At 40.2% G+C, this 21,563-nt stretch overlaps 1 protein-coding gene across 5 annotated transcripts in view; it reads left to right on the plus strand.

Moving 5' to 3' along the window:
* FRMD4B (FERM domain containing 4B) overlaps positions 1–21,563 on the plus strand; it is a 347,554-nt gene that overhangs the window by 207,259 nt on the left and 118,732 nt on the right. For all 5 annotated transcript variants that reach the window (XM_065933299.1, XM_065933300.1, XM_065933297.1 and 2 more), the window contains 3 exons: positions 6,223–6,288; positions 8,906–9,000; positions 19,763–19,855. In XM_065933299.1, coding sequence (XP_065789371.1) covers positions 6,223–6,288; positions 8,906–9,000; positions 19,763–19,855 — 254 coding nt within the window. The remainder of the gene's footprint in view (positions 1–6,222; positions 6,289–8,905; positions 9,001–19,762; positions 19,856–21,563) is intronic.

Below are 21,563 nucleotides of genomic sequence, written 5' to 3' on the forward strand. Positions count from 1 at the left end.
AGGTGTGCAACATAGTGTCTCAGAATTTTTCAAGATTTTACTGCATTTAAAGTTATTATAAAATATTGGCTATACCCCTTGTGCTCTATGATACATCCTTGTAGAGTATTTATTTTATACCCAGCAGTTTGTACCTCTGAGTCCCCCACCCTGCCTTGCCCCTCCCCCCCCCCACTCTGTTCTCTGTATCTGTGAGTCTGTTCCTTTTTTGTTATATTCACTAATTGCTTTTATTTTCTAGATTCCAGAGTCCTGTGTTTTAATCCTTGGGCTCATACTGACTCCCTGTGCAGTACTGGGCACATCTGTCCTTAATTTCCCCACATTCCAAATACGCAGTGGAGATTAGATCTCTTCTAAGAGTCTAAATTCTGTGATTCTAACTCCCTCTAGTCAAATGATTCTGCCCTGGACCCGAGATGGTTTTTCATATCTACTTTATGATGCATTGTTTTCTCTTTTCTACCCACTTATCTCTCCTGAACATGTGCTGCGTGGGAAGGCTTTCCTATAATTTGTCACTTTATAGCGTAGGGAGTACCTTGTGGGTAGCTAAGTAGTTAAGAGCTTGGGCTTTGGGTTTGGGTCTAGTTCTGCTGTTTATGAATCCTGTTATTTACAATCGCCCTAGTAACCTCCTTCCCCTGTGTTATTGGGAGATGAGGTTACTGCCTTGTGTGAGTGTCATGAGGGTTGAATATGTTCATATATGTAAAGTGCTTAGTGCAGTGCCCGGAATGTACAGAGTTTGTTAGTGGTGGTGTTAAGTGTGTTTATTAAAATGCTTAGCCAGGAGACAGGGACACAGAAGACTTAAACTAGCTGTCCTCTCTCTTTTACTTTATTTCTACTCCATCAGCTCTGGAGAATGTTTCTACCATGTGCTTTTTAAACTTCACCTGTCATTTATCTTCTTTAAAATGGGTTGATAACATTCTTCCTATTAAAAAGTTTTTTTGTTTTAATGGGAGGATAAATGGATTACAGAGAAGTTTAGCTGTTTGCTTGCTAATTTTCAAGTGTGTGGGGACTATAATAATTGTGCTTCTCAGAAGCAGAATATTTTACTCTCAGGAGTGTCAGATTAAAAACTGTCAGGATGTTGCTTCTGTGGTTTGGAAAGACTGAGTAACTTTTTAAAGGTAATGTAGATAGTAAGAGATAAAGTACAGTTTTGAGGCCAGGTCTGGCTTAGAACACTTATACAAGTTGCATCATTTCTCAGGCCTCAGTTTCCTGGTGCTTGAATGAGATTCCCCCATCATAGGCTTGTGTAGAGACTGAAATAGTAATTTTTTTTTTTCTTTAAAGAAGAAAACATGAATGGTTTTTTTTATTCTGCAGCCTCTCCTGTTTTTCTCTTGTGATCACACATAAACACATTGGTTGACATGTAGTTTGAACTTCAAATTTGTATCCCCCAAACTCTCTTAGAAACCCTGTTACACTGGAAGCTCTGAATTAGGACTACCTGACTTTGGGTCATTTATTTTGAGATACTGTATGTTAATAAGGGTCAGGAGTCATACCCTTTGCCCCGTGCATGCCAGGCCCTTCTTGGACGTTTGGTTGTGTCTCTGCCCTCACATTGGGTGTATTTGAATGTGTTTTGCTTATTCACATAACAGGACTCCCAGGCACCTGGCACATAGTACACATTTGTGAACCAGAGACCACAAACACCATCTGCAGAGGTGGCTGCTCAGCCTCGCCCTGTAGCTGTGAAGGAAATCCGTCCCACAGTTTCTGGATCTTACCATCTAAAATTTTATTAAGTGGCATATCCTAATTTCTAGTGTCATCAGCTGAAATTTATTCATAAGCGTTGTTTTGACCAGCAAAATACATCCCATCACCTCTCAACCTTTGATTTAAGTAGGTGACAAGGACAGGTTTTTCTTAGTGATTCAGTTATACATATATTTGCATTCTTTGAGAATATTCTTTTCTAAATATTTTTGCTAAAGAAAAGAATATTCTTTTATAATATTCTTTTTAGAATATTATAGTTTCTTGTAGGATATTGAGTATAGTTCCCTGTGCTATACAGTAGTACCTTGGTGTTTATCCATTCTGTATATAAGAGCTGACACCAGGCAGGTTTTTCTGTTGTTATCGATGATCAAATCAGCCCTTTGACCTCCCAGAGGAGCCATCCTCCCACAGAGGAAAGGGCTTAGAGAGGCCTGTGGGCTCAGATGTGCCAGGGCTGGGACATGCCAGTGTGGGCATAAAACTGTAGCAGCATCTCCCCAGTTCGTCTGCACTGCCATCTAGCTTGTGTGTGTGTGTCCTCACATCACATGGTGGGTATTTGTTAAGTCCTTTCCACTGCCCACCAGCTGTTATATTGTCTTTGATGAGAGCATCAGTAATTTGAGTGATTTTACCATATTAATGGCATCATCTGGGGAGTCTGTACTCTGGGATCTTTAAAGAACTCACCTGCCAGTGCAGGTAGACCTAAGAAACACGGGTTCGATCTCTTGGTTGGCAAGATCCCCTGGAGGAGGACGTGGCAACCCACTCCAGTATTCCTGCCTGGAGAATCCCATGGACAGGGGAGCCTGGTGGGCTACAGTCCATGGGGTCACACAGAGTCAGACACGACTGAAGCGACTTAGCACAAAGTATAGATACTTGTGGTGTCTCGTGAACATGCTTTTAGTTGCAATAAGCAGGCTCCAACTCAAGGTAGCTTAAGAGAGGGGCATGGGGGAAGTGGATTTATCAGGGGGAATACAGGGATGTTTTATGGAACTCAAGAACAAGGATTCTGGATAAACCACAATGGAAAAGAATATAATTAAGAATGTATGCACATGTATAACTGAGTCACTTTGCTGTACAGCAGAAATTAACTCAATATTGCAAAGCAGCCATACTTCAATAAAGAAATAAATTTAAAAAAAGAATAAGGATTCACCTAGATCAGTGGAATGGGCTAGACATGACTGGAAAGACACTGGGAACTCTAACGGCAGCTCTCAAGCTTTTCCTCTCAGGCTGCGTGATTTTCCTTGCCTCCTTCTAGTTACCTGTCTCCTTCATTCTCCCTGCAGATGGTTTTCCTTTTTCTCTACATGCTGCAGATAATGGCTGCCCCACCATATTTTCATCCACTCATATCCAATTCCAGATTCCCGGGACTGAGGTTCTGATTGGCGCACCAGTCAGATGGTCAACTGTCTTTCTCCTCATCCAATCAACTAAGGCTTAGAACCAACTAACCAAGTTGTACAAACATGGGCACCACTCCCTATGTCTATCATGAGATGGCCAGATATACCTAAAAAATATTTACTATAAAATTCTCTGAGATAAAATTATGTATTGACAGAAGATATATTGACCTAAATCAAGATGGATCCAAAGAAAAACTGAAAGGAGAAGTGGTTTTGTTTTGTTTTTAATCAGGAAATAAATTCATTTGGGTTATGCAGTAACAGAGTACTTTGTAATACTTTATGAGTTTTGACACATTCCTTAATGGATTCATATTGTTTCCATTGGTCTTTTGAGTATTTTTTTTTTTTTTATATTATTCTCTGGGGCATGGGCTTTGGGTTTGCTTGCGGGTTTTAAAAAGAGATCAAATGAGTTAAACTGAAATATTGATTTATTTCCTCCTGTAGTGTGTTGTTGCTAAATCGCTTCAGTTGTATCCGACTCTTTGCGGACCCCATGGACTGTGGCCCACCAGGTTCCTCTGCCCATGGGCTTCTCCAGACAAGAATACTGGATTGGGTTACCATACCCTCCTCAAGAGGATCTTTCTAACCCAGGGATTGAACCCGCATCTCTTATGTCTCCTGCATTGGCAGGCAGATTCTAGCACCACCTGGGAAGCCCTGTAGAACAGTAGGAAAAAAGATGACTTTTTTTTTTTTCCATTTAGACATTAATTCAAATTTTAACTTGTCTTTGTCTTGCCCAGGCAAATTTGAATAATTAACCTTAAACTGTGTACCTTGGTTTCCTTGTCTGTAAAATGGGGGTGTTGTCATATTGTAAAGTTTTGTGGCGTTTTAATGAGACAGTTTCCATGACGTTCCCAGCTTAGTGCCTTAAACAAAGATATGTTTCCTTTCCTCTTGACACCAAAGATTGTGTGACCTGACTTTGCAGATTTAAGGACATAATCAGGGGAAATGAGACAACGTAGAACTTACTCACTTACCTCTTAGCCCTATTTCCAGAATTCTTACGGGCCACATCTCCGTAATGCCACCATCTAACCAACTGAGCTACTTTCTAGACTCTCCAAGAGGGAGGGGATGTCTGTATACATATAATGGATCCACTTCATTGTATAGCGGAAACTCACGTAACAGTGTAAAGCAAACTATACCCCGATTTTAAAAAAATGTAAGTACAATACTACAATCAGTATCTTTCACATGGCTTATCCCACTCTGAGCCTCAATTTTCTCATCCATTGAATTGGGGATAATAACACCAAGCTCAGGTGGTGACTAGGGAACTCAGAGATATTATAAAAACACTTCGAGCAACGCTGAGTATGTAGTTGCTGCTCAGTAATGGAGGCAATTTTCATTTTAAAATTGGTTTATGTGTATCTGACTTTCCAGGTCTTACTGTTTTGCTTCATTTTGGGTTTGGCCAAGCCACATGGCTTGCAGGATTTTAGTTCCAGTACCAGGGATTGAACCTGGGCCCACAGCAGTGAATGCACGGAGTCCTTCCTAACCACTAGACCGCCAGGAAATCCCCAGGGTCTTATAGTTTTGTACAACAGCTGAGAGACAAACTGCTGCGCTTGCTTTTCAGCAGTGACCCAGCAGTTCTACATCCATGGACAAAGCTAGATGTGCAAAATTTATTGTGACATTGCTTGTGACAGCAAAAGGCAGAAAACAACCTAAGTGTTTCTCAACAGGACACTCACTGAATTATTATGTGTCTGCACAAATGATTTGATACTATAGACCTTTTATGAAGAATGAGGTTGGTCTATATGTGTTGACATTGGAAAGATTTCTAAGAAATATTGAATTAAAAAAACAAAGGGCAAACAGTGAGTGTAGCAGTTCTACTTGAACTGAAAAAGAACCTCACACATATAAATATTCATATACACAGATACCAGATACGATACAGATACCACAGTCTCATACACACATAGAAATATTAAGAGTACCTGCTTCATTTCAGAACAATGTGTCTAATTTAGCAGTATTAAAATAGAACATTTAATATGAGAATATATGTTTTTAACACACATCTGGGAAAGATTGAAGGCGGGAGGAGAAGGGGATGACAGAGGATGAGATGGCTGGATGGCATCACTGACTCAATGGACACGAGTTTGAGTAAGCTCCGGGAGTTGCTGAAGGACAGGGAAGCCTGGCATGCTGCAGTCCATGGGGTCGCAAAGAGTCGGACACGGCGAGCGACTGAACTGAACTGATGTGTTTTTAACATGTACATGTGTATATCTGAAAATCCGTATAAAGATGGCCTGTGAGGATTTGCCTCAAACTGACAGAGGGGTAATTTTTGCAGGTAGAATGGTTTGGAGCTTTTGGTAATCAAAGTGGGTCTTTGCATTTTATGCATTATTTAAATATTTTTCAAGAAATAATTTCCTTATATTGCAATTATAAGTGATAAAAAATTAAATATAATTAGTAGTTTGTACATCAAGCTGTTCTTAACTGGGCATCTTAACTATTCTTAACTATTAATTACAGTAGTGATATATTACAAAGGGGGACCAAAATTTCAAGACTGGAGACTTTACTTTTTAACTTGAGTTTCATTTGTCAAACACATTATGTTAAATGTGACAAATTTTTTTGTCAAATACATCATGTATTGTGTTTATTGAAAGACACTAATGAATAAAACTATTTTCATTTGAAAAATAAAATACTGATTCAAGGAAAAATGCAGTTGTTTCCCCTGAGCAGGAAACCTGCTTTTCATAGTTAAATTTTGTATGTGCTGTATAGGTGTTATATTTTCAACATATTGAGTGGTCTTTGCTTTTCGTTCTTTTCTAAGTCTAAGAGCTAAAACAAAAATATCTAAGAGCTGATGCCGTAAAATAAATCTGTTTACGACGACCAAAACTGAGGACTCCCTCAGCTCGTGGCGTTTTTAGGCCGAGCACATCACGGGTAAAGAAGTGGTAGGCGCGCTCAGGGGTCTGCCCGCCAGCCCCGGCCTGATGCCGCTCTTGCTGTCTTGTCCCCACAGATGACCGAAGGCAGGCAGTGCCGGGTGCATCTCCTGGATGACCGGAGGCTGGAGCTGCTGGTTCAGGTAGGTGTCGCCGCACTGGGACCGCATCCATTTCCCTCTGCAAACCTCGTGGCCTGTGTGCAGTCTGCCAGCCTACCTGTGCATCAGGACCAGCGACACAGGATTGCCTGTGGGGCCTTCAAAGCCAATACCTACCTGTATTTAAGAGTAACTATAGCTTGGTGACTGGATTCAGAGATGTGTGGATTCCAGTCTCAGCGTTGACCCTCAGTAGCTGTTTGACCCTGGGCAAGTGGCTTGGCTTCTTTGAATTACCTCTTGGTGGCCAACTGGTGACCATAATGCTTCCCAGAAAGGATGGTTTTTTGGTTTTTTTTTTTTGGTTGTGCTTTGGTCTTCGTTGCTACATGGGCCCTTCTGTAGCAGCAAGCAGGGGCTACTCTCTAGGTGCGGAGTGTGGGCTTCCCACTGCGATGAGAAGCTTCTAGTAGCTTCTCTGGTTGCAGAGCGCGCGCTCTAGGGCATGCAGGCTCAGTGATTGCGGCTCTAGGGCACAGGCTCGGTAGTTGTGGCGCAAGGGCTTAGTTGCCTGTGGCTTGTGGGACCCTCCTGGGTGGTGATCGAACCTGTGTCTCCTACCACCGAGCCACCAGGGAAGCCCCCAGAAAGGGTTTTTATGAGCTGAGACTCCACATTCTGCTGCTTTCCCTGCACATGGCGTGATCTAAGTTAAACACCAATCTACAACAGCTGTGAGCTGGAGTTAAGTTTGACTCATCTTCCTCTCAGAAATTATGGTTAAAATGAAACTAGATTAATCCCAAGCTCCCAATCCTTCCCTCCCATGCCTCCTCCCCCTTGGCAACCACAGGTCTGTTCTCTTTGCCTGAGTCTGCTTGGGAGCTTGGGATTCGCAGATGTAAACTAGTAGATATAGGATGGATAAACAAAGGCCTTCTGTATAGCACAGGGAGCTGTGTTCAATATTCTGTGATAAGCCATAATGGGGAAAAAATGCGAAAAAAGAATGTATTTATAACTGAGTCACTTTATAGTAGAAATTAACACATTTTAAATCAACTGTTTTTCAATAAAATTAAAAAACATCAAACTAGATTACATATGTGAATGAAATCTCTGTAAAACACATGGAGCTATATGTATCTTAATTATTGATGCTTCTCTCTCTATTCACCCAACACTCTAGACCCAGATTCTTTTTTTCGTTGCTGTTTGTTTTACATTTTGGCTGCCAACCACTGGGCTCTTAATTCCCCGACCAGGGATAGAACCAACACCCCTTGCAGTGGGAGCACAGAGTATTGAACACTGGACCACCAGGGAAGTCCCTGGAATCATAGTCTTAAAAAAAACTATGGAAGAGCCTGCTGACAGCCACACCTATAGCTGTGAGAAGAATTCCCTCCCTTGACCAAGCCTAAATTCTTCTCCTTTCTGAGGCTTGTGCCCAGTCCACTATGTACAGGCTTCAATTAGAACGAAAATAGTACAGTCAGTAATAGTTTCACCAGAGTAGACTCTTTGGTCTAGATTTCTATTTCTCTTATTTTCTCTTTTCCTTTTTTTTCTTTTTTTTTCCTTTCTTCTTTTTTTGCCAACAACAAACATCCCCAATTCTTTCTTCCCCAACAACAAACATCCAACCGTCAAACTACCATAATGAGTCCTGAACTGTGTGGCTCAAAGTTCAAAAAAAAGTCCTTCTAGAATGCCTCCCTGCAGATCCCCTTTTCTTTCCCTAATCTCTGCAAATCCACCATCCACTCTCACTCTGGACTTTCTGACTGATTCCAAACCATCTTCTTACCACCAGAGCCTGTGCTTCCCAAAAGCTCATAGACTGGGATCTTCTTCTAATGAGGTGCCCAGTGGGTCCTGGTGATAATGATCTGCAGAGTGGATACAGTTACTCCATCCCTGCAGAGACATGAAAAGTTTAGTCTTTGGAATCAGACAGAACTGGGTTCAAACCCGCTCCTTAAGTGGAACATCAAGTAAGATTCTTGGCTGTTCTTGGCCTTTGTTGGCGCTTCTATGAAACGGAAAGGACCCCTACTTCATAGGCTCATTGTAAGGATTAAAATGAAATCATGGGTAGAAGAAGTTCAGTACAATAAATGGTTACTATTACTGTTTTGTTGCCTTTTTTTTTTTTTTTTTTTTTTGTTAGTTCTCTCTGTGACCCCTCAGCCTTGGGTCTTGAGCCTCCCCAGTTGACCATCACCAACCAAAATTATTCCTACAGCCTAGGCAGTGGTTAACATTTTTTGTCTTGATCACTATTGATTAAGCACCATACTATTTATAAAATTATAAATTTTATATTTATATACTATTATAAATAGCACCATACTATTTATAAAACAGCATTTTTTTCTGAAGCAACAATGTATTAATAAATACACTTTTACCTTGGATGAAAAATTAAGGCTCTGGATGGAATTGGAAATATATGAAAGTGATCATCTCAGCGATGCTGCTCTTCCCATTTCCTGCCCTTCCCAAGCCCTTAGAGAATGACCTATAGTAGATTAACCTAAACACAGAAAGACACAGGTATCCAAAACAGACAGACAAAGGCTGCTTTAAACTGTTCGGGAGAGAATAAGGTGGGAGCAGTAAGAGAGAGTGTCTAATCAGGTTTATATCTCAACAGCCCAAACTTTTATCAAGAGAGTTGCTGGATCTCGTGGCTTCTCATTTCAACCTGAAAGAAAAGGAGTACTTTGGAATCACGTTTACAGATGACACGTAAGTGTTTTAACACCTTTACCTTTTGTCTAGACTTCCTGTATGCATCACTCACAATTGGCCAAAGTGGGGGGGGGGGTGCTTCAAGAATTAGAATATGTCCTGCTCGCGTGTGTGCTCAGTTGCTCAGTTGTGTCCGGCCCTCTGCGACCCCATAGACTGTAGCCCACCAGGCTCCTCTGTCGGTGGGATTTTCCAGACAAGAATCCTGGAGTGCGTAGCCTTTCCTCTTTCAGGGGATCTTCCCAACCCAGGAATCAAACTCGTGTCTCCTGCATCTCCTGTACTGGCAGGTGGATTCTTAACCACTGGGCCACCTTGGAAACCCCGTATCCTGCTTGGCTAAACCTTTTTAATGCAAGACTTTTCTGTAGGACTAAGGTAAGAGGAGGAAAGGAATATTGGCCATTCTAAGAACTCAGAATATTGTCCAAGTGCTTTAGAAATTTGTTGCAACGAACTTGTTTTTCTTGATGATATTCTGTCTTCGCAACTGCTTTGAATGCAGTTGTACCTTCTTATTTAGCTTATCTGTCAGGAATGGAAATACTAGAATGTCATCCACTCATATGTTAAAACTGAATGAATGTTTGGACTTCTTGGCAAGAAAGTTTAAAGGCAATTTTGTGGCCCACCCAACAAATATGTATATACTTTAATGCGGGATGAACTTTTGAAGTTATACTTAGGTCTATTTTATGTTACCTTCTTACTATCATATTTTTCTTTTACTTACATTTTTTTAATGAAAACTTGGATGGTGTATATATTTGTCAACAGTACATTTTTTTTAATGCAAACTTGGATGGTGTATACATTTGTCAACAACTGAAATTCTCTCTGAAATGAGACAGCTGTATAAAAATGAATTCATATAAGAATTTAAAATCAATGTAAGCAAATGTGTTTAGTCTTACAGGTTCTTTTCTGTGTGGGTATGTGTGTGCTTTATGGCAGCCTGATTTGTCTACATTATATGTAGCTTGATACGTCAAAAGAATTCTTCCTCTTTATGGAATAATTTCCAGAGAACTCTTCAAATATTAAAATTTAAGAAAACATGTTACAGACACAAAATATATTGACCAACCATCTAGCATTCTTTGCATAACTCTCCCCGTTTAAGTGTTTTTCTGTTCTTCAGGTTAACCAGGCAGAAAATAATCTCAAAAAGGGGTTGATTTGCTTTTAACACTGATTATATGCAGCCTGGACCTCTTGGGAATGCCAGTGGGCTCAGGACTTGGGCAGGACAAAAACCAGACAGATGAATTGTCAGGAGATGTAGAAGAAAAACTTAAAACTTTGACTTCAGACTCAGGATGTTTCCTGAAGTTCAACAAAGGGGGAAAGTATGCTTCATATCACCCACCTCATCTGAATCACAAAATTATCTGTTCACTCAATTATGGTCTGAGACCTTATCTGATCGGTCCTCTGCTGGATGAGTTAGGAAATACAGATGTCCTCTGAGCACAGGCTCTAGCTGGAAAGACAAGACCGGCTCATGTGAATCAGTGATTAAACATATACGTACAGGTTGAGTTTGTATGTAATGGAATCATACCAAGCAATGTAAGACTTAAAACCATAAATACATGATGGCTGAGTTAGATGATAAAAACCATAAGTACAGAAACACTATAATTTATGGAGAGATCACATAAAGTAGAGGCTAAAATCATGAATATTGGAGTAAGGTATCCATTTAACAGCTATTGCTCATGTGCCAGTGAATGCCAGACATTGTTCTAGCTCGCGGGGATTCAGCCGTGAACAACACAGACCAGGTTCCTACTCTCATGGAGTTTATGTTGCACTGATGTATAGCCCAGCAGAACAAGTAAATAAACAGATAACTGAGAAAAGACCAGAAATGACAAGTGCTTTGAAGAACATGCAACAGGAGGCCTGGATCAAGAAAAACTAGGGGGTAAGGGGAGTCAGTTTTAGGGTGAATCAGGACGGCTTCTGAAAGGTGACATATAATAAAAGCAAGAACCAGTTCTGCAAAAGTCGGGCCATTCCCAGCTAAAGCCAGTGGAAAAACTCTCAGGTGAGAATAAGCTTGACTTTTGTTTTTTTTTCATTTGGGTTTTTTTGTTGTTTTTTTAAAGAAAAAAACAAAGACAGTATGACTTGAATAGTAAGAAGAAAAGTGGTACAAGATAAGGTGGAGAGGAAGGTGGGGGTGGATGCCAGAGAAGCTTGATATCTTAGACTGAAAATCTCTGACGCTCAACTTTTCTCATCTGTACAGTGGACATAATAATAGCACCAAAATAGCAAGCACTTTATAGGATACATAAAATAGGGTCATGTGCGTGCATGCATGCGAAGCCGTGTCTGACTCTGCAACCCTATGGACAGTAGCCCGCCAGGCTCCTCTGTCCATGGGATTCTCTAGGCGAGAATACTGGAGTGGGGTGCCATGCCCTCCTGCAGGGGATCTTCCTGACCCAGGGGTCGAACCCGCCTGAAAGGCCCCATAGTAGGGTCAGAGTATCTATTATATTAGAGCCTAGGCACGCAATGAAAGGAAGCTATCATCCTGTTGTTTGTAGTCATGGCAGGCAGGCGTGCTCTGAAGGAGGGCTTGGGTGGAACCCACACAGGAGAAGGACAGGAAGACCTTCAGTCGAGGGCAGAGGGGACAGGGCTCCAGGGAAGAGTCATTTTGAGGGTCAACACGTGGACATGGTCACGGTCCAGGGGGGAAGAAACTGGCCTGAGCGTGGATTAAGGTATAAGAAGGGCTAACTCAGAAGTGAGCTCTGAGAGTCACATAGGTGGAGAAGGCATGCTGGGGCCATTGAAGATTGTTCCGCAGGAAACTGATGATTGTGGTCCTGCAAGTGTCCCAGGCCGCGGGGTTCGTGGTAGGCTGGAAAAAAGGGCTGGCAGGCATGGCAGGCTGTGGGGAATGCTCCAAGCTCAAGTGAGCATAACCAGAGGGAGCATAAGTCAAGCGTTCAGACTGTAGTACCTTCTCTTCAGAAAGAGAGGAGTATGTAATACGAATGACTTCCTTTCCCGACTTGGGCCACCTTCCACCTCATGTGCCTTGAGATGATCTCTTTTTAAATACTCTGTTGGAAGAAGAATGTCTAACTTAAGTGCCTCCTCTAGCTAGCTCCTTTGGTGAGAGAGGTCAGTGGTTATAGCCCTTCCAAGAAGCCTGGCTCCAAAGTGCCCTTTGCATACTCCCCTGCAAGTGACAGCAGAGTCTGTTTTTGAATTATGGTCAGTTTGGAAGGTGTCTTCTGACTCTAGCTGTGTTTATTTTTAGAAGAAGTATGAGCTCGGCTTTTGGAGCGTGGAAGGGGAATTGGCCATTTCTACCTTTCTGGGGAGCAGGTCTGGAAAATTGCTTCTGTCGAAGGGTGTCTCCTTGGAATGTCTTGGTCACAGGCCTAGTTCTTTTTCTTTGTCTGGTAAATATTTTTGGAAAGTATTTTCTTTCAGCACTGCCCTTCCCCCGCCCTCATAAAACCACTGAGTCGGATCCCTCCCAGGATGCTGAATGAATTGCATTTTCCAGCCTACATGCCACATCAGCTCTTTGCCTTTGGTGAACTTCTGCAAATGGAGTTAGGCAAAGCCGAGGGGACATTTTGTCAATGAAACTAGCCACTGTCTCTATCCTACTCCACGGACCAGGAAGAGAAATGGAAAAATGGAGTTGTGAGCTTACATGATTAAAGTAGTGATGGTGACCAACAAAAACAAATTCATGATCCTGTTAAAGGGAGGGTTATAGTTGCTGAGCTCAGGCTGTGAGTGCCTTCTGGTGTTCTGCGTGCAGAGTGAGTCTTTTACCCCTAGAGGGCAGTCACGACCCTCCTAAGGCAGCACTCGGTTCCCCATAATGGTTCCCATCCCCTTCAACCCACTTAACTTTTTTTCTTCCCTTGATTTGAAAAGATTTGCTGAATGAGCTTTATTTATTATGAAATAACAAATAGGTTTCACAGCACAACTGTGGTTTTTGATCTCCGTTCCATCCAGTGGGCCTGAGATGATGGGCCTTTGACTGTTAAAATTCTACCCTAAAAGGACAGTTACTTCAAAGTGATCCCAGTTCAGTTCACTTCAGTTGCTCAATCGTGTTCCATTCTTTGCAACCGAGTGGACTGCAGTACGCCAGGCCTCCCTGTCCATCACCAACTTCCGGAGTTTACTCAAACTCATGTCCATCGAGTCGGTGATGCCATCCAACCCTCTCATCCTCTGTCGTCCCCTTCTCCTGCCTTCAATCTTTCCCAGCATTAGGGTCTTTTCAAATGAGTCAGTTCTTCGCATCAAGTGGACAAAGTATTGGAGTTTCAGCATCAGTCCTTCCAATGAATGAATATTCAGGACTGATTTCCTTTAGGATGGACTGGTTGGATCTCCTTGCAGTCCAAGGGACTCTCAAGAGTCTTCTCCAACACCACAGTTCAAAAGCATCACTTCTTCGGCGCTCAGCTTTCTTTATAGTCCAACTCTCACATCTGTACATGGCTACTGGAAAAACCATAGCTTTGACTAGACAGACCTTTGTTGGCAAAGTAATGTGTCTGCTTTTTAATATGCTATCTAGGTTGGTCATAACTTTTCTTCCAAGGAGCAAGCGTCTTTTAATATCATGGCTGCAGTCACCATCTACAGTGATTTTGGAAACCCAAAAAATAAAGTCTGTCATTGTTTCCATTGTTTCCCCATCTATTTGTCATGAAGTGATGGGACCAGATGCCATGATCTTAGTTTTCTGAATGTTGATTTTTAAGCCAGCTTTTTCACTCTCTTCTTTCACTTTCATCAAGAGGCTCTTTAGTTCTTCTTCGCTTTCTGCCATAAGGGTAGTGTCATCTGCATATCTGAGGTTATTGATATTACTCCTGGCAATCTTGATTCCAGCTTGTGCTTCATCCAGCCCAACGTTTCTCATGATGTGCTCTGCATATAAGTTAAATAAGCAGGGTGACAGTATACAGCCTTGACATACTCCTTTCCTAATATGGAACCAGTCTATTGTTCTATGTCCAGTTCAAACTGTTGCTTCCTGACCTGCATACAAATTTTTCAAGAGGCAGGTCAGGTGGTCTGGTATTCCCATCTCTTGAAAAAGTTTCCACAGTTTGTCATGATCCACACAGTCAAAGACTTTGGCATAGTCAATAAAGCAGAAGTTGATGTTTTTCTGGAAGTCTCTTGATTTTTCAATGATCCAGGAGATGTTGGCAATTTGATCACTGGTTCCTCTGCCTTTTCTAAATCCGGCTTGACCATCTGGAAGTTCACAGTTCACATATTGTTGAAGCCTGGCTTGGAGAATTTTGAGCATTACATTGCTAGCATGTGAGATGAGTGCAATTGTGCAGTAGTTTGAACATTCTTTGGCATTGCCTTTCTTTGGGATTGGAATGAAATTGATCTTTTCCAGACCTGTGGCCACTGCTGAGTTTTCCGAATTTGCTGACATACTGAGTGCAGCACTTTCACAGCATCATTTTTTAGGATTTGAAATAGCTCAACTGAAATTCCATCACCTCCACTAGCTTTGTTCATAGTGATGCTTCCTAAGGCCCACTTGATTTCACATTCTAGGATGTCTGACTCTAGGTGAGTGGTCACACCATCATGATTATCTGGGTCGTGAAGATCTTTTTTGTACAGTTCTTCTGTGTATTCTTGCCACTTCTTAATATTGTTTGCTTCTGTTAGGTCTACACATTTGTGTCCTTTATTATGCTCATCTTTTTTTTTTTCTTTTTTTCTTTTTTTTTTTTTAGTTCAGCTAAATTTATTACTCTGCAATATGCTCATCTTTGTATGAAATGTTTCCTTGGTATCTCTGATTTTCTTGAAGAGATCTCTAGTCTTTTCCCCATTCTGTTATTTCCCCGTTTCTTTGCATTGATCACTGAGGAAGGCTTTCTTGTCTCTCCTTGCTTTTTTTGGAACTCTGCATTCAAATGGGTATATCTTTCCTTTTCTCCTTTGCCTTTAGCTTCTCTTCTTTTCTCAGCTATTTGTAAGGCCTCTTCAGACAACCATTTTGCCTTTTGGCATTTCTTTTTCTTGGGGATGGTCTTGATCCCTACCTCCTGTACAATGTCAGGATGAACTTCTGTCCATAGTTCTTCATGCACTCTGTCTATCAGATTGAATCCCTTGAATCTATTTCTCACTTCCACTGTATAATCGTAAGGGATTTGATTTAGGTCATACCTGAATAGTCTAGTGGTTTTCCCTACTTTCTTCATTTTCAGTCTGAATTTGGCAAGAAGGAGTTCATGATCTGAGCCACAGTCAGCTCCCGGTCTTGTTTTTGCTGACTGTATAGAGCTTCTCCATCTTTGGCTGCAGAGAATATAATCAATCTGATTTCGGTATTGACCATGTGGTGATGTCTATGTATAGAACCTTCTCTTGTGTTGTTGGAAGAGGGTCTTTGCTATGACCTGTGCATTCTCTTGGCAAAACTCTGTTAGCGTTTGCCTTGCTTCATTCTGTACTCCAAGGCCAAATTTGCCTGTTACTCCAGGTATTTCTTGACTTCCCACTTTTGCATTCCAGTCCCCTATAATAAAAAGGACATCTTTTTTTGGTGTGTTAGTTCTAGAAGGTCTTGTAGGTCTTCATAGAACCATTCAACTTCAGCTTCTTCAGCATTACTGGTCAGGGCATAGACTTGGTTTACTGAGATATTGAATGGTTTGCCTTGGAAATGAATAGAGATCATTCTGTCGTTTTTGAGATTGCATCCAAGTACTGAACTTAGAACTCTTTTGTTGACTATAATAGCTACTCCATTTCTTCTAAGGGACTCTTGCCCACAGTAGTAAATATAATGGTCATCTGAGTTAAATTCACCCATTCCAGTCCGCTTTAGTTTGTTGATTCCTAAAATGTTGATGTTCACTCTTGCCATCTCCTGTCTGACCACTTCCAATTTGCCTTGATTCATGGACCTGACATTCCAGGTTTCTATACAGTATTGCTCTTTATAGCATCAGACTTTACTTCCATCACTAGTCACATTCACAACTGGGTGTTGTTTTTGCTTTCGCTCCATCTCTTCATTCTTTCTGGAGTTATTTCTCCACTGATGTCCAGTAGCATATTGGGCACCTACTGACCTCGGGAGATCATCTTTCGGTGTCCTATCTTTTTGCCTTTTCATACTGTTCATGGGGTTCTCAAGGCAAGAATACTGAAGTGGTTTGCCATTCCCTTCTCCAGTGGACCACGTTTTGTCAGAACTCTCCACCATGACCCATCCATCTTGGGTGACCCTACACAGCATGGTTCATAGTTTCATTGACTATGATCCATGTCGTTAGATTGGTTAGTTTTCTGTGATTGTGGTTTCAAAGTGGTCTATCACAGGTAATAGAGGTGAAATGTGTAGAATCAACTGTCTTTTTGAAGTATTGATTAGATCTGTCCCATTTGCTGATGGAACAATTTGAGAAAAGCAGGTTAAAAGGAATAAGTGCTTTTTGATCTCATTTTAGTCTCACAAAAGCAGTAATTCTATGAATCTTCCCTTATGTCACTTATGTCAGCTTATTTATCTTAATAATATTCCTCAAAAGAAAACTAGAGACAGTATCAGAAGCCTCATCTAATAATTACAGAAATAAAGGCACACTTTTTTCCATCTATTAAAACTTGTGACAAAAAAAAGCCATAGTAAGTGACAAAATCAAGCCAAAAGTTTTTAGGAAAGCTGATTCAATCCCCTAATCTCACTTTCTCCTGTATTCAAAGTCTGGGCTCAAATCCTAGCTCTGCTAATTTTCTTTGCAGACTTACTGTAAAATACAGTATTAGTATTCTTTAAAAGTACCAAGTTGGTTGGCACTAAGTACTTGCTCAATAAAAATTAGCTGCTATTATTGTCATTATTATTATTCTTACCTCCATTTCCTAAATACTTACAGTAAATACAGCTTAGAGTTTTCTGATTTTGAAAAAAAACATTATTTATTCAAAGACCAAAATAGTTTGGAAAACATCTCCTGAATCATTATCAGTTTTGTTATAATTTGACACTACATACACCACTATCAGCATGAAGTTTTGCCTAAGCAAGCAAATGAAGTCTCTGCCCTCTGGGAATTTGCAATCTGAAATGGATCAGCAGTGGGAAAGTCACGTCAACAATCCCCAGCCAGTGTCTTCCATCCCTCAGGTCACAATTTCAGGAGAATGTTAATGCTAAAGAATTTAGTGAAGCCCTTAAATGAATCGTCAGATACATGGTTAAATAGTAGGAAGTCCATAATGTATACCCAAAAACAGCTCCCAGAGAGTATTTGACCCCGTATTTTTATTTCTAAATTAATTTTTTACTGACGTATAGGTGATTTACAGTGTTATTTTGGTTTCCCACTGTAAACAAAGTGAGTCAATAATACATACATATATATCTACTCTTTTTTATATTCTCTTCCCATATAGGTCATTACAGAGTATTGAATAGAGTTCCTTGTGCTATTCACTAGATTCTTATTAGTTATCTATTCTATATATACTAGTCTTGTTGTTGTTCAGTCACTAAGTTATATCCAACTCTCTTTTCAACTCGATGGACTGCAGCAAGCCAGGCTTCCCAGTCCTTCTCTATCTCCTGGAGTTTGCTCAAATTCATGTCCATTGAGTCAGTAATGCCATCCAACCATCTCATCCTCTGTCGCCCCCTCTCCTCCTGCCCTCAGTCTCTCCCAGCATCAAAGTCTTTTCTAGTGAATGCCTCTTTGCATCAGGTGGCCAAAGTATTGGAGTTTCAGCATCAGTCTTTCCAATGAATATTCTGGATTGATTTCCTTTAGGATTGACTGGTTTGATTTCCTTGCAGTCCAAGGGACCCTCAAGAGTCTTCTTCAACACCACAGTTGGAAAGCATCGATTCTTCAGCACTCAACTTTCTTTATGGTCCATACATGACTACTGGAAAAAACCATAGCTTTGATCAAACAGATCTTTGTTGGCAAAGTGATATGTCTGCTTTTTAACGCTGTCTTCAGATTTGTCACAACTTTTCTCCTAAGGAAAAAGCGTCTTTTAATTTTGTGCCTACAATCACCATCCTCAGTGATTTTGGAACCCAAGAAAATAAAATCTGCCATTATTTCCATTTTTTTCTCCCTCTATTTGCCATGAAATGATCATATCAGATGCCATGATCTTAGCTTTTTGAGTGCTGAGTTGTAAGCCAGCTTTTTCACTCTCCTCTTTCACCTTCATCAAGAGGTTCTTTGTTTCCTCTTCACTTTCTGCCATTAGGGTGGTGTCATCTGCATATCTGAGATTGTTTATTTTTCTCCCAACAATCTTGATTCCAGCTTCATCCAGCACGGGCATTTCACATCACAAGTACTCATCATAAATGTAAATAAACAGGATAAAAATATACAGCCTTGACATATTTCTTTCTCAATTTGGAACCAGTCTGTTGTTCCATGTCCAGTTCTAACTGTTGCTTCTTGTCCTGCATACTGGTTTCTCATTAAATAGGTAAAGTGGTCTTGTATTCCCATCTAAAAATTTTCCACAGTCTGTTGTGATCCACACAGTCAAAGGCTTTCAAGGCTTTAGCGTAGTCAATGAAGCAGAAATAGATGCTTTTCTGAAATTCTCTTGCTTTTTCTATGATCCAGTAGATGTTGGCAATTTGATCTCTGGTTCCTCTGCCTTTTCTAAATCCAGCTTTTACATCTGGAAGTTCTCAGTTCACGTACTGTTGATGCCTTGCCTGAAGGATTTTGAGCATTACCTCGTTAGCATGTGAGATGAGCGTGGTTATATGGTGGTTTGAACATTCTTTGGCACTGTTCTTTGGAATTGGAATGAAAACTGATCTTTTCCAGTCCTGTGGCCATTACCGAGTTTTCCATGTTTGCTGGCATGTTGAGTGCAGCACTTTAACAGCATCATCTTTTAGGGTTTTAATAGCTCAGCTGAAATTCTGTCACTTCCACTGGCTTTGTTCATAGTGATGCTTCCTAAAGCTCACTTGACTTCACACTCGAGGATATACTAGTGTATCAACCCCATATTTCATATAAAAGCTGTGGTATTATTATCTGTGTTTGTCCTTTTTCATTAAAACAAAAGTTTTTCCCTTCTTGATTATCTAAAATATGTCAGATTCTGTATTTAATAAAAATTTATTTTTTACCTCAAAGGCAACGAGTGTTTTCAGTTTCTCGTTCATTTTATGATGCACTCTCTGAATTATTTCTATAATATAAATACCCATATTCTAGGTATTCTTTTTTTAATTAAAATAATGGCAATACGTTATACTCGTTATGCATCTTTCATTTTCACTTAACAGTGTATTTTAAAAATCATTCATGATAAGTTTGTAAAGATACTTCTGAGCTTTTGTGTGGCTGCATAGTATTTCATTGCTGTTTACATTCATTTTTTATTTAAAAAACAATATCCTGTTGGATGCTTAGGTTGTTTCGAGGCTTTTTGCTGCTACAAACAGCGCTGCAGTGAGTGGCTTTATACATGGCCCATTTTCCACATGTGTGATTTTATCCTGATTAACTCCCAGAAATGAAAGTGCTGGTCCAGAGGCAGGTGCTTTTGTAATCTTGGTAGAAATTGCTCCGTTGACCCCATTACTGGCAGTAACAGGTTATACTCCTACCATCCACATGTGAGTGTAACTGTTACCCCACAGCTCTGCCAACACAGTGTTTCTTGAAACTTGCTGTGGCTTTCTGTATAATCCTTTTTCCTTGTTTTACTCTTACAGGGGTCAGCAGAACTGGCTTCAGCTAGACCACCGAGTCCTTGACCACGATTTACCCAAGAAACCAGGCCCAACCATCTTGTATTTCTCTGTGAGGTATGTATCCAGAGACACGTCCACCCCTCGGGTCTTTTTCTTTTTTTTTTTTAAGAGAAAAAAAAATTCATGGTGATCAGAGATAAAGAATTTAAAAAAAGAAGAGACCTGTCAAAAAAAGTATTATATGAAAGAGATTCTCTGCTGTGTTAGTCTGGGGAACCTGTTACCAGAGGTACTGTGTAGAACTGTTTCCTTTGAAGATGAAGGATAGACTCACCTGCCTTTAGTTTTCAAAGGCTCTTGAATCTATGTAAAGCTAAAAAACATAGGTAGTATATTTCAATACATAACCTGCTTTTGACTCAACATATTTCTAGATTTTTATAATTTGAAATATATAAAAACTAGTTTACATATTATGTAAATATGTATGTATGTTTCTAGAGACTATGGAAATAATTGAATTTTATAGTTTCACACCTTAATTGGAATAGACAATAAAATGCAAACAATTGCTCATGGAAAGAATTACCTTAATGCAGAAATCTACATTCTGATTTCCTGAAGAGAGACTGCTAGGAAGGAATCCTTGATTTGTTCTCTGAGCTGGGCTTGGGCAGATCACTTAACCATACATATGGACCTCAGTTATTTTCTCCTGACGTGGATGTATTCCTTTAAATCAGTAGTTTCTTATAGTCGGCCAATGATAGAAATATTTTTTCACATTAAAGATAATAAAATGTTGTAAAGAGTAAGGCCCGTGTTCCTGTAGCCAGCTTAAGAAATAAAATGTTACCAGTTTTGCTGAGAACCCCTTCCTAGGTACTAGCCCCTCACCACAATCCTGAATTTGATATATTTTCATGATAAATTTGTTTTCTTGGTCTGAAGCCAAATATGATAAAATAAGCTAAGGTAGAAGATTTCGCATAAATCTAATTATGTTTTCATAAAGCTAGATCAACCTGAAGAATGGACCTAATTCTGAGCTAATGTTATTTTTTGGGTGTTGGACTATACTTGTTTTATGACATGTTGGTGGAGGCTTCATGTCTTTCTTTGGGGAAGGGGGTGGTTATACAATGATTGATTACCTGATAAAATCATGTCAGTTTCCACAAACACTTTTTTTTAACCTCCTTATGCTCCATGCAGTCCGAAAGTGTGATAATAAGGTGTCCTGATTGTCCTACCTTTTTGTTTGTTTGTTTTTTAATATGAATTGATGGTGATTGAGGATGGAGGCTGCTCCTTATTCAGTAAATAAAGTATTGACAGCCCCCAATTTGTTTTTTGCTTTTTACTCTGAAATCTAGTTTAGATTTTTTTTTTTCCTTACCACCAGAAGTCACATTTTAAAACCCAGGAAGGAGGTAGCATAATGGTGATTTGTCTAGGATGTAGCCAGTATGAAAAAGTGCATAGAAATCCTTAAAACACAAAATAGGAGTTTCCTGAAGTGTGATGTGAGTGCTGTGTCCATGGAAATGGAGTAGAAAACAAACACAGACCAGCAGCAATAAGAAAAAAAATACACATTAGTAATTAAGCAGGGGTCCAAGCATAGAAAAACTTTCATCTTGTATTGTATAGGGGAAATGGCTCAACATAAATCAGTATCTTTTTTCACAAAGAATTATATTATTACTGTAAACATTTCAAACTTCCTGAAAGTATAGAATAAGAAGACTTATTCTTCACCAGGCCTCTCCCTTGCTCTTTCCCCAATTCACGCTCCTTCTTAGAGAAAAATAAGGCTGAT

This window comes from Muntiacus reevesi, chromosome 4 (assembly GCF_963930625.1).
Source record: "Muntiacus reevesi chromosome 4, mMunRee1.1, whole genome shotgun sequence".
NCBI classification, from domain to species: Eukaryota; Metazoa; Chordata; class Mammalia; order Artiodactyla; family Cervidae; genus Muntiacus; species Muntiacus reevesi.